Here is a 16,104-nt window from a genome sequence, read left to right as displayed (position 1 = left end):
GAACTGTAGCTGTCTTCAGCTCGTGAAAATAAAACTGCATCACTTTTGTTCAGGGTTTATCTAGATTAATTTTTTTCTTCTGGCAATTTGGATAATCAATAATTACAGTTTTCCTTTGCTGATGGAAGAAAGTTTCAGTTTATTAGAATTTTTCAAGTTTTCACTTGATTAGTGAGATACCTGATAAGTGAGAAGAACTCCAGATTACTATAGAGTAGACATTCACAGAAATATTTGATCTAATTTAATAAGAAAAAGGAGGAAAAAGAATGTAATTTAAATAAGTACAGAATAACTTAACAATGCTTTATTTAGGAAACTAGAAGACAGAAGAAAACGTTAAAGAAAACTCGGAAGTTTGTCGTTGATGGAGTAGAAGTGAGTGTAACCACATCAAAAATAGTTACTGAAAATGACTCCAAAAGTGAAGAAATGCGATTCCTACGGTAAGTGTTTGTGTAAGTAAAATTTTCAAGACGTTGGCAGCTGATTTTTTTTCTCTTTGAATAAAAAAAGGCAGCTAGTGATCTTATTCCAGAAATACTTAGGGATTAATTTACGGTATTTTTTTAGTAGAAAGGAATGTGAAGTGTTTCTTCATACGACAGTCAATTCAAAACTAGTTTTACTGGACCTAAATTGTAGATGCTCCTTTTTGTCTTCTGTAATTTTCCTCTTCTTTTGCTTTCCCATCATTATTAAGTGATTCTTTTTCCTTATTAGACGTCAAGAGCTAAGAGAACTAAGACTTCTTCAGAAAGAGGAGCAGAGAGCCCAACAGCAACTCAGTAATAAGCTTTTGCAACAGCGAGAACAGATGTTCAGACGTTTTGAACAGGAAATGACAGTGAGTTTCTGGATTTTGCTGCTCTTAAAATACAACATCTTGATGGAGTAGGCAGAATACTGCTAGCAGCAATCAGGTGTTTCTTTTTATGATGGCTGTAGCTTAGCCTTCATTGTTGTTAATAAAAAGCAGTATTTTGCATCGTGGGGTGCCCAGCTTGTATGCTGGAACTTGCCTGCCAGAACAGTTCATCAGGGCCATGCCCTGCTGTGGTTACAGCACTGCATTGAACAGAACTTAGTTTCCCAAAAAAAGCTGCCAAATTATTTTCACAGAGTAAAAAGCGACAGTATGATCAAGAAATAGAAAATCTAGAGAAGCAGCAGAAACAGACGATAGAGCGCCTGGAACAGGAGCACACGAACCGCTTACGGGATGAAGCAAAACGCATCAAAGCAGAACAGGAGAAGGAATTGTCCAAATTCCAGAACGTGCTGAAAAACAAGAAAAAAGAGGTAAGAGACGATGACAATATAGAAAATAAGGAGTATGGGCATAGTAAACAGTTGAGATTAGGTCTCCCAGAAGCCTTGTCAACTGACCTGTGGAAGTGTTACTAGCAGTCAATATTGTTTCTTGTTTTGCTGCCTCAAGTGAAATACAAACAGCTGACAGGAAGATTGAAGTATTGACTTAATCTAGAAAACATCACCAAGTTAGTAGACTTTATTTTTCACAGAATATTTAATAAAATACTTTCTCTCATATTAAATCAAGAAAAAGTATTTTCTTAAAGATTGTGAAAAATGTTTGAGCTTTCTAATTTAAACAAATCCAGCTATGGGTACTTAGTAAATACTTATCAGATTAGAATTTTGAAGACAATAATACAGTCTTGATTATTACTGAGAACCACTTTAATTTCAGATATGTTTCTTTTCTGTTAGAGTAATTTGTTAGATTTTCATTGAGCGTATGCTGTTATTGTTTAGAATTTCTTTATATGAAGTGAGAGCAGTAACATGGATTTGGCTTTTTAGCTCCAAAAAGAAAGCTAGGAGAGAGAAGTGTGGATAACCTAAAATCTTCTACAGTTAATCTCATACATGTCATACCCTTAAGGCAAAATGAATGACAATTGACAATGACACCTTGTGCTATTAATTTGCTTGCATTAGAGCAAAAGAAGGTTGATGTAGTTCCGTGTGGATTTCGCATCTTAAAAGCTGTTTTATTTCATTTTTGGATCAATTGTGTAGTGCCCATTTATATATGAATGGCTCTAGTGTTTCCTCTAATAGTTACTAGACTCAGATTTCTTTAGAAAGCTGTAGTGTCCATGCTTTTGCATAGAATGATCCTGTAGCACAAAACTGCATTAAAGAAATAAGTTGTATTCAGTTTGAACCGTATGCTCAAATGTAAATAACAATTTTTCTTCTTTTGCGGTACCTCTTGCATTTTTGAGTCTCTCTCTATTTACTGGTGATTGGGTCCTACATGGGAAAGCGGGGAGAATTTTACTTATTGCTCTGAGCTAAAAACAGTTCTTTCATGGAAACAGGAGTAGCATGTGGTGATTTGGACTCTGTTTTCTTATGATGCTTCCACTATTAAACAAACAGGCATTTGTTTCTGGGTGCATAGTTTTGTGTTTAAAGCTTAAAAAGGCGATGTAGAGTTTGAAGGAAAATGCAGCTGGTGCTCTAAAACTATCCATGCTACACTGGAGTATGCAATGCTACATTTTTATAAGTCTCAAAACCAAATAAAACACATTAGCAAATTAACAGATTAATAGTCAGTTGATTTAGCCAGGTTATATTTAGCATCTTCCAGCTAATCTAGTCTAATTCACCTTGAACTGAAACACGTTCCATCCCAGCACACTGTCACGAATAGTTTCTTGAAAACATAGTTATTGGTAGGTTTTGCTTTAAATTCTTTAGAACCAAACACTTGCAACCAAATAATACTTTGTTTGCTTGTATTATTATTTTAAAGACATAACCTGTGTAGATGTCATTTATGGTTGGAGACACTAATAATGGCATCTTGTAAATTTAAGTTATAGACAGTGTCAGAAATAGCTGGTTTTCCATGGAAGTTTTTTAAACTTCCAACTGTTTTTCACAGTTTTACTATGAGGTAAACATACTCTGTAGTCCTTTTGCCATAGTGCTTCAAGAAAATACCACTTTTGCAGGTGGTGGTTTTCTTAACTATTGACTCTTCTGGCTGCTGCATGGAAACGCAAGCGAGAGAGATTCCATTTCTGAGAGCACTGGGCAGCATTTGCATGCAAAAAGCGGCTGGCACATCCCTTCTTTCTGCACTGCTGGCATGCATAAAGCACCTACTGTTCCTTCTCTTTTCATTAAGCTCTTTTCACTAAACTAACATCCCTGCCACTGAAGTAATGCATGCTTCCCAGTACCTCTAGTGCTTGACCTGCATGTCCTGTGTTCACAGTAATGCTTGCTGTGGAGAAAAAGTGTTCTTTTTGCCACCTTCTGCATGCTTATATACACTGTAGGTTTTATGTGAAGTGGAGAAAGCACCAAAAGAGCTGAGAAAAGAGCTCATGAAACGCAAGAAAGAGGAGCTTGCACAAAGCCAGCATGCTCAGGTAACAACGGCAGCTTCAAGCTACTAAAATACAAAAGGCAGCAGTATTCACACAGCTTGATGATTTCACTTCTTGTTGTTGTTGAGTGAATATGAAACTTAACTCAAACTAACCCTACGTACTGCTCTCTTCCTTCAAGTACTCCCATATCACATCTCATAGACTAAACTGGGTAGACATGTAGGAGCAGCGGTTCCCAGGTTTGTACTGTCAAGTGGAATGTTTCGTGTGCTGTACTGAAAAAGAAGGGTAATTTTCTACAGCAGGTTTATTTACAGTGCTTTTACGAGTGGTAAGTACCCCACAGGTCCTTCAGATTTTAGAGGTTATAGTCAGAAGTAAGTTTTGAACAACACAAGTGCAGGAGAGGAAAATGTATATGTATGTAAGCATGAGGCATCTTGTTTATAGAAGCAGAACAGATTAGGTAAAATGTTATTTAAATGTCAAAGTGTAGGTGTACAGAAACTTTGCAAGACATCTACAATTTCATGCCTCCAGACTTGCTGCTTTTTTATGACCCAGCTAAAAAGAGGGCGAATGTTTTAGAAAAATATTGGCTTTTTGTCGGCCACAGCTTGTACAGAGTGAGTTTCAACCACAGCAGAGCAGGTTTGGATTGAGTAATTTTAAGATTAAATGTTTATTTGAGTGGCCTAGTGGAAAATAATCGCAACTTTATTTGATTATGTGTTTAAGAGGGGATTTCCTAGGATAGAATGTGATTGAATTGCAGTGCTCTCCCTATACCAGAGATACCTGTCTAAACTTTTCAAAAAACCAAAACCCTAGTTTTTCATAGTGTTTGTAGCAACTTGGTTTATTTACTTTGCTGCTTTCTCTTTGTTGAAGAGAGGTGAAAGAGAAAATTTCAAATGTGAAATATCCTTACTTGGAATGATAAGTACTAGACAAGGTGCAGATGTTTAATTTTAGAATATTGTCATATCTACTTCTATGATGAGCCTTGACATTTTAAATGTTTATTACTAATACACAGCAGAGATAATTTCTTCCTTTTTTTAAGAATAAAAATATATTTCATTATATCATGACATAGGAAGTACATTGTGTCCCACAGGGCGTTGCTCAGGTTATGATTCAGTCTTTTCAGTTGTCTTCGTGTACGCTTTTCAACGCACAAATGCAGGATGTAAGTCTTAAGATGCAAAACAACAAAAGTTTTATTTTCCTCATTTTCCAGACGTCTGTTTTCTCCTCTCCTTCTGATCATATGTGCTGATCAATGTCACTGCTGTCTCCAAACTGATTAGCACAAATTTGTAATGATGCACTATTCGTTGTCAAAAGGTCAAAATTACACTACTTGTTTAGTCTGGGCAAAACACTGAGATTTCACATATGCAATATGATACTGTTCTCTGGTGCTTATTATTTGTTCAGCACATGTGAGAAACATTGTGTGACTTGTATGCTGTGTGTGCAGTGAAACTATGTATTTTAAAGATATCTGAGTTTATTTTAAGATACTTATTGGGCAAAACCAAGTGGTAGCTTGAAAAAGGTGAGCTGTCTTGCTCTGTCTGCCTTTGAAACAAAACCTACATGTTTTTTGGTAAACTCGGTGACCTTTATTTTGTGTGATACTTGAGTAGATGTGGAAAGGCCAGAGTGTTTCCTGAGGTTGCCTGGTTTATCATATAGTGCTAGCAGGTATAAAACTTCTTAAGATTTAGAGAGAAGAGCAGTGATATTTAAATGATTGTGTAAAGCTCAAGCCTAATCACTTTTTGACCATGACTACACCAGAACAGCTTTCCCCTACTCCCTTCAAATCAAAAAACTCCCAGGAAATTAAACATTGTGTTAATTATGTATCTGCACCCTCAGAATAATAAACTTGTAGTCTTCTTATCCTTTTCATCTAGAAAGGGAAACAACAGTATTTTTCATCATTTCATATATTTGATTAGTATGTCTCACTTAATTTACAGACATCACCTTCCAGTTCTTTTTGTACCCTCAGGTCTGTCACTGGCAACTTACTTCACCTCTGGTTTTGTGTTACCTTTCTCAGTGTAACTCTTCTGTCCACTGAGAAAGATGAAAGCCTCATCTATTAATAACTTTCCATGAAGATGAAAACCAGGATTCTTCTGGTCATGATAAAAAGTGCTTTAAATGAACATTTAATTCCACCTGACAACTCTAATTAGCAAGTACCATAGGTTCGGAAAAAAACTAATAGCAGCTCAGGAACCCTTCCACTGATCAGCTGCAGCCCAGTTTTCCCATCTCCCTTCCAAGATTAAGACCATCTTTAGTGTTGCTTTGTTGTGTAGAGCAGCAGGTGCTTCCACACCTCCCCTTGGCTCTGACAGGACCCTGACAGGTCCTTTCTTTTGACCTTTGATATTGTGGTAGAAGCATCTGATTTAATTTCTTGTTCTTACGGGGGGGGGGTGCATGCTCACTTGCTCGTGGCTGTGGTTTTTAATAGTTGGAAGAAGAAAGGCAACAGTAAGGTTGCTTGGGGAGGGGCATGGGAGGGGGATTCCTTCTGCTGCCTGCTTTTCCTGATGGGATGCAACCTGGATAATGGGAAGATGCAGGTGATATGAGGACTGCATCAGGCAGGTGGTAAATCACTTTGCAAAGAGCCAGCTCAGCTCAGGTGTGACAGGGTGACAGTCCTGCAGAACATGGAGTGTCTGCACACTGGACCTACAGAACTCTCATCCTCAATACCTCTGCCTTCAGGACAAGATAAACCACACAAATCTGAAACCCATCTGTGTAAATAAATAGGCTTTAACTAATCACCCAAAGCAAAATAACCATACATACCTTTATTTTCTTACCTACATGAATAATTAACTCTTGATAGAATGAGATCAACTTTATACCGAGCACTTGTCTTTGCTGGCTCTGAACCTGCAATGTGTTCTGAGGAGAGACAAGAGATGGAATGAATTGCAGATTGCTGGCTAGTTTGTTCCCTTTGGTCTTACTTCTGAAGGTATTATTTAAATATTAAATATACTCTTACCTACTCTGTAAATAGCGAATACAAAAGATGGATAATTTGATAGTCAAGGCATGCTAGCTCAGAATTTTATAGATGCATTTGTTTTCATATATAGCTAATGCTGAGAGAACTGGGAGTTTCATTAAAATGTAATGTGGTTAGAAGAACAAAATTTAATTTACTTTTATCGGGTTTTACCAGGAGCAGGAGTTTGTGCAGAAGCAGCAACAAGAACTGGATGCATCTCTGAAGAAAATTATTCAGCAGCAGAAGACAGAACTGGCCACTATTGAACGAGATTGTCTCAACAACAAACAGCAGCTCATGAGAGGTATCCAACATCAGGCTCTCTTTAAAAACAGGCCCTTGTGTTTTAATAAAACAATATTCTGTCTTCACTCTAAGAAGACCTTCATGAGTAATTTACAATGGTAATAAAAGCATTTTCTGTGGAATAGCATTGTTTTCAAAATGCACTTGTAGGCTACTTCTAAAAACATACACCAGCAGGTAGATTGGGAAGCAGTGTGTGGTTGTTGCACTTTCTGAACCGGCTTCCTCTTTTTTCCAGCTCGTGAAGCTGCAATCTGGGAACTGGAGGAGCGGCATCTGCAGGAGAAACACCAACTCCTCAAACAGCAGCTCAAAGATCAGTACTTCATGCAGAGACACCAACTGCTTAAGAGGCACGAAAAAGTTAGTGTTGATTTTGACACATTCTCTTGTGTATTATAATGTCCAATTTTTTTGTCAGTAGTCTTATGATCTCTTCTTGTTTGTTTGCACAGACAAGACCCACACAAGTATTTTGAAGCTATTGAAACTCAAAAATCTTAATCATCATACTCAAGTAGTACTCATCATACCTTAGTAGTATGTAGAAGTATCGCTAGTAATATTTTTCTCTTTTGATTCTTAAAAAAACCCCAACCAATCACAACATCAGCCTGTTTCTACTAAAAATACTGAATTCTGCTCGGATACCAAATCAGTTTTGACTTATGTTTAAATAAATGTACTCAGAAATAAATCATCCTGGAATTAAATGAGTGGAATAAACTGGATTAGCTATTGGGCAAGTAGCTGACAACTGTCTCTATAGCTAAATCCTGTAAAATCCTTATTTGTTTTTTTTATAGAATACTCTAAAGCAAATAGTTCAGTTTTTGAAATTGTAAACCAATAGGGAGGTGTTAGAGGATCTCCTTGGTGATCAGAACATGAACAGCCTCCACTGAAGGCTTATTCCTGTCCGCTCTGGTTCATCCCGTATTGGCTGTTGTTTTCACAGCTTTTGCAGCAAACTGCCCCTTCACAGCTGCAGCCCAGGAGCTCAGTTGCACAGAAGTTTCTCCCTTTGAACAACAGACTTTTTAAAAGGCAGTTCAGGAGTTGAGCAACCACTGGTAAAATATATGTGTATTCACATTAGTTGGAGAATCTTATCAGGGCTGGGCATGATCCAGAGCGCTCTGGAAGAAGCCCCTCCTGCCCACTGGTGCTGCTGGGACTGGGACTGGTTTCTGTTGCTGTCTCACACTGGTTGCTTATCGAGGACATGAGATACAGATAGTATAACATTGATGGTTACTCTGTAACATTTCCACGTGGTTACCATTGCAGGAAACAGAACAAATGCAGAGATATAATCAACGCCTTATTGAGGAGTTAAAGAACAAGCAAACTCAGGAAAGAGCCAGACTGCCTAAAATCCAGCGAAGTGAAGCAAAGACTCGCATGGCAATGTTTAAGAAAAGTTTAAGAATCAATTCGTTAGCCTCTCCAGACCAAGATCGTGAAAAAATTAAGCAGGTAATAATTAAAGTAATATTTAGTTTTAATAGTGTAAATGCCAATATGAGAATGGGATAGAGTGCACTCTCACAGGTTCACAGATGGTACCAATCTGAGCTGATGCACTGGATGAGGTCAGAGGAAATCATCCTTTCCTGCAGCACTGGTGAGACTCTTCTGGGGCACTGAGTCCAATCCTGGGCTTCCCAAAACAACACAGACATGAATTTATTGGAGCAAGTACTGCAAAGGGCCTTGAAGCTGACCCAGGGACTCGTGGGTCTTCGTTACGCGAGGAGCCACCTGGAATACCTGGGATGCCTCAGCCTGGAGGAGAGTGGGCTCAGGAGGGTCTTATCCATGTGCATAAGCACCCAAAGAGGGTGGAGCATGACTCTTCCCAGGGTGACCAGTGACAGTGTAAGAGGAAGCAGGCACAACTGAAATACGGAAAATCCAACTTAAACATAAGAAAACGCTTCTTTAGTGTGTGGATGGTCAGACAGCTTGCCCAGAGAGGTTGCAGACATGCCCAGAACCCAACTGGATACAGACCTGTGCAGCTTGTTCCTGTCAACCTTGCTTTGAGTAGGGAGATTGATCTTTCAGGTCTCTTCCAACCTCAGCTGCTCTGTGATTCTGTGAAATATTTTTAAGGATGCTTGATTTTTGTGAATTTATGAACTAAAACTGTAGGTATTCACTCATTCTTTGAAAGGGAATGCTGTGAAGATGTTGAGAGGTTTGCTTTCTAGAGATGCACCGAAGTCCCAAGTCATGGTTTCATATGGTGAGCACTGGAAGGATGAAAAATCTGGAAAATAAGATGTCCTGTAGCTGTATAACACCAACCTCGACCAATGCCTGCAGCAACACTGCTGTGTCACTTACCTTCAGAGGGAGATAATTGCAGGAGTCTGGTAGTGAAATGTGCTGTGCTTTAAGGAAAAATCAGAGTGCAAACAGAGAAATGTAATTAAAACTGTGAGGGCACTTCCTTTGTAAAGATTTTAAAAAAGAAAGAGTAGAGAAAATTATTGCTTAAATCTTCTGAAACCATTCTTCTCAGTATGTGTTCCTTCTGTTACATGCAGTTCTTTGGCTCATGTAAACTGTTGTATTCAGAGGCACAATATAAATAATCTTTTTATTTTCAATTTTAGTTTGCTGTTCAAGAAGAAAAGAGGCAGAAGAATGAGAGACTGGCTCAGCATCAGAAACACGAAAACCAAATGCGGGACCTTCAGTTGCAGTGTGAAGCAAACATCAGGGAACTGCATCAGTTACAGGTTAAACATAGATGATATTAAATGACCATTCAGTGGGAAGACTTGGGTTAATAATGGATGCAGGCAAAGGAGAAACATCTTTTCCTTCATTTTTACTGATCAATGTAGAGTTTCAACTTTGCTTTCGAAGGCCTGCAGCACACTGCTTAACTACATTCGTATGCTTCTATCAGTTAATGAGAAATCATTTTAAATGCAAGAAGAGCATGAACCAGAAACAGATGATGACTTCTGGAATATCTGTCAAGTTCCCAGGGATATTTTCTGTAGGCAACATTTCCTGTAACCTGCTTTTACTGAAATGTCATTAATCAGAACAGAGGTAGGCAGCACCAGGCATTACTGGCAAGATGTTTGCAGCAATACATGAATGAGGAGATTTTTACAAAGTGCTGCCACTTGTACATGAGCTTCTGGAAGGTACTTAGAAGGACTTCTCTTCTTGCCATAAGGAACTTTGTTCTGTCCCTTTTGGTATGCATTTAGTAAAAGTTTCTGCTGTATACCAGAGGCCAGATCTCCTTTTCCATTAAATCAGCTTTTCCCTATTTCAGGGACACGAGGAAGTTTTAAAGCATTAATGATCACCTGCTGATAACCTTTGCTTAGAGAAATGGTACAACAACCAATGAAGCTCGTTCACTCAGTTCACTTTCTTACATGCTGCAGAAACAGTCCCTGGCTGTGCCACTAATATGCCTCAGTAAATCCCCAAGTACCGTGGGAGTCTTGTGAGAGTTTCAGCTCAAGGAAAATTGAGCAGATTAGGGCTGCTCTGAGCTTCACAAGGAAAACTGGCCCCTTGCTGCACTCGGGTCCAGCCAAGTGCTTGTCATTTCTATTGTTGTGGTTCTGTGCTCTGCATCAGAGCCATTTGGGACTGGGACTCCAGAAATACAACCATTGCCAACTGCTCTTAAAAAAAAGAAAGATTTGATGTAACCAAATACTTAATTTTTTTCTTGCTATGCTTCAGAAGTCCTCTGAAAGGGAGGACTCTGAGAGGGGGTACCTTACTGAGAGAAATGTGGAGCTGGGGTGTGGGTTGATTATCCTTTTTCTAGGCCACTTTTGCAACCACATTTCTCCCCTCTCTAAACCCCGTTTGTTCATCTCAGCTCTTGGCACCAAGAGTTGAAATATTTCAAAAAAACAACTTTGTCTTTAATGTAATTGATTTTAATAAATTGTACAGACTGTCTTTAGAAAGCAAAGCAGAAATGCTGTCTGACCTTGAAAAGCATTATTAGGCAGTGAAACACAGTTTTGAGTAACACTCAGCTTCTGCCTTAATGGCACTCAGCAGTGTTTGGATTTATGAGTGTTTCTTATCTCAATTGGCTCTGATGGAAAGATCAGCTTTTGAAAATGCAGCCTCGTAACATACTTTTATCTTGTAATTATTCACGTCACTATTTACACAGAATAAGCTAATTAGAAAGAATTAGGACAACATATGTCACTGTACAAATGTTGAGTTGCCTAATCTGAATTAGTTTTACATAAGGATTATCTGTATCTTCTTTTAAGAATGAAAAATGCCATCTACTGGTTGAGCATGAGACTCAGAAACTAAAAGAGCTGGATGAAGAGCACAGCCAAGAACTGAAGGAATGGAGAGAGAAATTGAGACCGAGAAAAAAGGTAAATTGGAGCAGTTCTGGAATCAGGAAATAATCAAGGGCTTGATCAAGCAAATACAGAGAGTACAAAAGCATTGCAGAGGAGAATCAAGCTGCTGTACAAAGCTGTTATAATTCACTGAATAATAAAAGATGTTAAAAAATGCAAACCTGAGCAAAAGGCAGGTGCAACAAAACAGTCTATGTGTTACCAGCCTCATGCAGGGCTCCCTCCTGCAGCGTATGTGTGCGTGTTTGCATGGAAAACTTAGCTGGAGATGCATTCCTAAACCCAGATTTCTTTCAGTCAGTGGGTTACTCCAAAAATTGAGTGCTTAAGAGCAGATAGAGGAGGTTGGTTTGGGGGTTTATATTTTATTTTAAAATGGAAAAGGCTAGATTTTCACACAGTTCAGAGAATGTCCTACAGACAGATGATGTTCTTGGCTTGCGGTGTCTTACAATTTCATGTTTGCTGAGTGACTTTTCTTAATGATGTTTATGAAGTTACAGCATTATATCAGACAATATATCACCACAATAATGGGTTTCTTGTACTTTGCCTTGTTAATTCTGTGACAATCTGATTTTGGTTTTAGACGCTGGAAGAAGAATTTGCCAGAAAACTGCAGGAACAGGAAGTTTTCTTTAAAATGACTGGAGAATCCGAATGCCTTAATCCTTCAACACAAAGCCGGATTTCCAAATTCTATCCAATCCCCAGCCTTCACTCTACTGGGTCATAACTCTGGGAACTGCTGTAGGTTTTTTCCTATTTGGAATTCTCCATCCTTACCCCTCTAACCTGACTTATCTGCGGCGTGTGTACATCCAAGGACCCCGCGCTTTTTGTTTTCAGTGGAGACAATCAGTGTCACATCAGTTTCTTCACTTCTCTGAGCAGAAGAAACGAACCCAGTGTTGGTGTACTATGGTAATGTTACGTCCTTCAGGTGTTTCAAGACTAAGTGGGCTTTTTATCTCGGTCTCTAAAAGTATGTTACCTATGGTTTTGACTTTAAACCTGAAGTATTAGTTGTGCTCTTTCTCATCACGGAAAAAATGGTTTCTCATGTGAATATTTTAACAATGTAATATTAGTTCTGCTACTGTGTTTTTAAGTATCAGATCTCTCCACGAGAGAATTCCACAATTGAAAATGCCATGAGAGGTTTAAAGTTTCATAATGTTGAGCAGTGTCTTCATGGCAAGGACTGAAACTAATTGCTAAGAACATGCCAGTAATCAGAGGAACAAACCCTTATGTTTAAACACAATTGGCAAAAGCAAAGGCCTTTGTAATATCTTTCAAAAGAAACCTCTGGCATAAATTAAACTGAGCTGATCTCCATGACATGTTTTGTCCATTAGTTCCATAATGAAATGGGGTGCTAGTTTAATTAATACAGTGCCTGAAACACTTAGATATGCTGATCCTGGTAACAGGATATGTTTTGTCATTTAAAAAAACAAAACTCCTTAGCATTGTTGTTACTGTACAAAACAAGATTTCTTGCTGCTACTGCCGTTTTGGTTGTAAATCCTCACCCTAAAATATTTTGCACTAAAATATGTAAAGGTGAAAGAAATGCTAACTTTAAAATGCACAGTTTGTTATTTTCCTTTGCTATTACAGGTGGTTAGTTCTACAAATTGAAAAAGTGTAGAATGTATTTTTTAGAAAGCAGGGTGCAAAATGCACGTGGTTTCTCTAACTGTACCTGGAATGGGTAGAGCCATTGTTCTGTTCTTACCAAAGCCTGTTCATTTAAACTCCATTGGAAAAGTGGAGGTGGATGGTCATATTTATAAATAATCATGGCTAAAGTCTGATTTCATTAGAAGTGTTAGATTCAATTTTTTTTTAATTTTAGTCATTTTATTTTGTGGAAAGATTTAAGTTAAATATATAGACAAACTCCTCTATGAAGCTGGGTGTTTTGCTTTTGTGTTGCCACCTACTAACATAGGCAGGTTTTATTTTTTAAGTTCATAGATGTACAATAAGTTATTTACCTGACTGATCTGCAGTGGAAAATCTGAAATGTTTCTCATGTAGCGGGTAGGGAAATACAGCTGTGTTAGATCAATTTTTGCTGCACTCCTTTTGGTGGTTAGAGGTTGAGTCATATCAAGACACAGTATTTAAGGCTGTACTTGGGTATGCTGGAGTTCCATTTGTAAAATAGTGTTTGCTTTCTGTTGTTTGAGGCCTGACTTTCTCATGTCTCTTCGGGCATCAACTGCAACCGTTTTGTTTTGCTCTCTCGCACTGAACGTGTGGCTGGTGACCATCACACGACGTTCATTTCATGGGAACTGTGTTGCTGCATGTCAATGAGCTCATAAATTAACATAGGACTTTATAAATCAGCTGTGGTCGAAACCTTGGATGCCGAAATCCTTGGACGTTGAACCGAAACCTTCTCAATGAAGACACTTAATTTACAGCACAGAAAAAAAATTAATTGGAAAATGCATGTTTTAATTTAAATTTTGTAACTTTTTGATAGCATAATTACTTTAATAGCTAGCCTTAATTTCTGGCATTTTATTATTATAAATGTGTATTATGTACTGTTGTAAATTCACACACCATATCTTTAGAATGTTCTCTGTTGCTAAATGCAAAGTTCTTTGAATTGTTTGTTCATTAGGGAGAAAAAACGTCTTTGAGAACTTTTGTTTTTTAAGCTCCACCTTCATAAATTGACTGTTACTGAGATAACATTAAATAATCTTCATTTCTATTTAGCAGAATTTGTTTGCAGTTTAGTATGATGTGCTTTACTCAGGGAGTAGGCAGGGCAGGCAGATTTTCCTCAGAGGGAAATCACAGAATCACAGAATGTTAAGGGGTTGGAATGGACCTTAAAGATCATCTAGTCCCAACCCCCCCACCTCCACTAGACCAGGTTGCTCAAGGCCAGCCTAGCCTTGAACACTTCCAGGGCTGGGGCATCCACAGCCTCCCTGGGCAACCTGTTCCAGGGCCTCATCACCCTCACAGTACAAAATTTCTTCCTAATATCTATCTTAAATTCCCCCTCTTGCAATTTGTACCCAGTGCTCCTTGTCCTATCACTACACTATGTTAATAATCTTCTCCTTACGTTCTTGGTAGTTTCAGTGATAACTTGCTAATGTATATTGGCATTTTGTTTACCTCTGTCTAAATCTCTTACATCTTTTATTTGAAGATCCTTTTCACATAGGCCCCTGCAATCTGATATCACTGTAAATTGCACAAATAACTGTAACTGAGCTGTGTGATGAAGGGAGAGATCAGATGTGGTGACGGAAACCTTGCTCATCTCTTCAAGTGGGGAGCACTGTGAAGCAGTTGCAGCCTTGTGAACTGTGCTGAGAATTGATATCAAGCATGAAAATATATTTTATGTGTGATAACAGGAACTAGCATGGGTACTTATACACTTAGACTGATAAAATTGGATATAAGTGTTGCAGAACATGAAAGAGGTGTTACAATATTATATCAGTGTTGGAAAATTCAATTCAAATTAATTTAGTCTCATATAGGCCCAAAAGAGATCTCCTGAGATACAAAATCCAATCTCTGTGCTGTCTCATGTCACCTCCCTTTAATGAATGTTAGCAGCTCCATCTCCAGGGTAGTTAGATGTGTTTTCCACAGCCAAAACAATGTGCTTTCTTACTGAGTGTTTGGCAGATCTTATTGTCCCCACATGCTCTTGCAAAGCTGGCCACAAATCAGTATTTTCTCACCTTTTGTGTTTTACTACATCATAAACACTGTCCACAGGAAAACGAGCAAGGCAGTAAGTGCCTGGATTGCAGTCAGTGTATGGATTGTCCTGTATTTACAGCTGATCCTCACAGAAAACCTGCCTGCAGGCCCCTGGCCTCTGATGGGGTCAGACTTCACATGTGCTTCCTGAGCTCTGAAAGCAGATTTGGGCATCTGCTAAGTCAGCTTTTATGGGAAAGGGCCTTGTAAGGACAGAGCCCCTGGCTCTGCTCACGTCCTGAGTTCCTGGAACTCAGCTGTGTGCAGGCTCTCCAGTCCTTGACTAACGCAGTGCTGCCGGTAGCCCAGGGAGCTCTCTGGGGGCTCCTGTGCCCCTGATTTTAGGAGACTCTACATCTCTCCTGAGTGGGGCTGGCTGAGGAGAGGTTACCAGTCCTGGGGGGAATGGTCTGGCTCAGGCCTTGGCCTCCCGGTGTCCCAGGGGAACTTTGCTGTTTACTTCAGTGAGGGAGAAACAACATTTGATCCCCTCTGATTCCCATAAAACAAATTTTCCTTCTCCAAGCGCTCTGCTGTCTCTGCTGAATGCACAAGAAGTGTGTATGGTATGTAAAGATATGATATTGAGGTTGTTATTATTATGATTGAGTAGATGGATCCTGATTTATAAATGCCTTCTGAAGGAAAACCTTTATTTGAATTGACACCTGAATTCCAATTCCAAGGTGGCAGGGCTGCTGTCCCGACTGCTGGCATTCACTCACAGTGATTTTTCACATCAGTTAAAATACTGTTAAAATACTGTTAAATTCCAGTTGAGCTGCATCCTTTTTTCCAGATAATCTTTTCAGCTAATACCCTTTTAAAATTACATTCATGGGTGTTCAATATCTAATCAATCACACAGTTTAAAAAATTATTCTTCTGTCCCAGAGGACTTTATGACAACTCCATGCTACTGAATTATTTTTCTTAATAAATAAGAAATGTAGCACCTTAACTAAGATGCAGCCAAGCAAAGCAGCAAAGAAATTTCTTTCATCACGCCATGTCTTTTGTGACAGCAAAATCACACTGGAAGTTTAAGTTGGTTCTCCAACTGAAACAGTATCTGTCTTGCAAGAATTTCAATGATGCTTTGGTATAGGAAAGACTTGAATAAGGTGTTTTAAATTCAGGCACTTAAGTCCACTTTTAGGCAGCCTGATTTTCAGAGCTGCTGTGCAGCTGCAGCTCCCAGGACCTCAAACACTGATCTTGCTGG

The 16,104-nt window shown here is 38.8% G+C and overlaps 1 protein-coding gene across 2 annotated transcripts in view; it reads left to right on the top strand.

Moving 5' to 3' along the window:
* SLK (STE20 like kinase) overlaps positions 1-14,042 on the top strand; it is a 47,233-nt gene extending 33,191 nt beyond the window's left edge. For both annotated transcript variants that reach the window (XM_017840311.1, XM_017840304.1), the window contains exons 10-18: positions 316-446; positions 724-847; positions 1,123-1,302; positions 6,607-6,736; positions 6,977-7,101; positions 8,029-8,217; positions 9,363-9,488; positions 11,019-11,132; positions 11,710-14,042. In XM_017840311.1, the coding sequence (XP_017695800.1) occupies positions 316-446; positions 724-847; positions 1,123-1,302; positions 6,607-6,736; positions 6,977-7,101; positions 8,029-8,217; positions 9,363-9,488; positions 11,019-11,132; positions 11,710-11,856 (1,266 nt within the window). In that variant the 3' untranslated portion in view covers positions 11,857-14,042. The remainder of the gene's footprint in view (positions 1-315; positions 447-723; positions 848-1,122; positions 1,303-6,606; positions 6,737-6,976; positions 7,102-8,028; positions 8,218-9,362; positions 9,489-11,018; positions 11,133-11,709) is intronic.
* Positions 14,043-16,104: the final 2,062 nt, after the last annotated feature.

This window comes from Lepidothrix coronata, unplaced genomic scaffold, assembly GCF_001604755.1.
Source record: "Lepidothrix coronata isolate B3197 unplaced genomic scaffold, Lepidothrix_coronata-1.0 Scaffold8, whole genome shotgun sequence".
NCBI lineage: Eukaryota > Metazoa > Chordata > Aves > Passeriformes > Pipridae > Lepidothrix > Lepidothrix coronata.
This window is presented reverse-complemented; position numbering and strand designations above follow the sequence as displayed.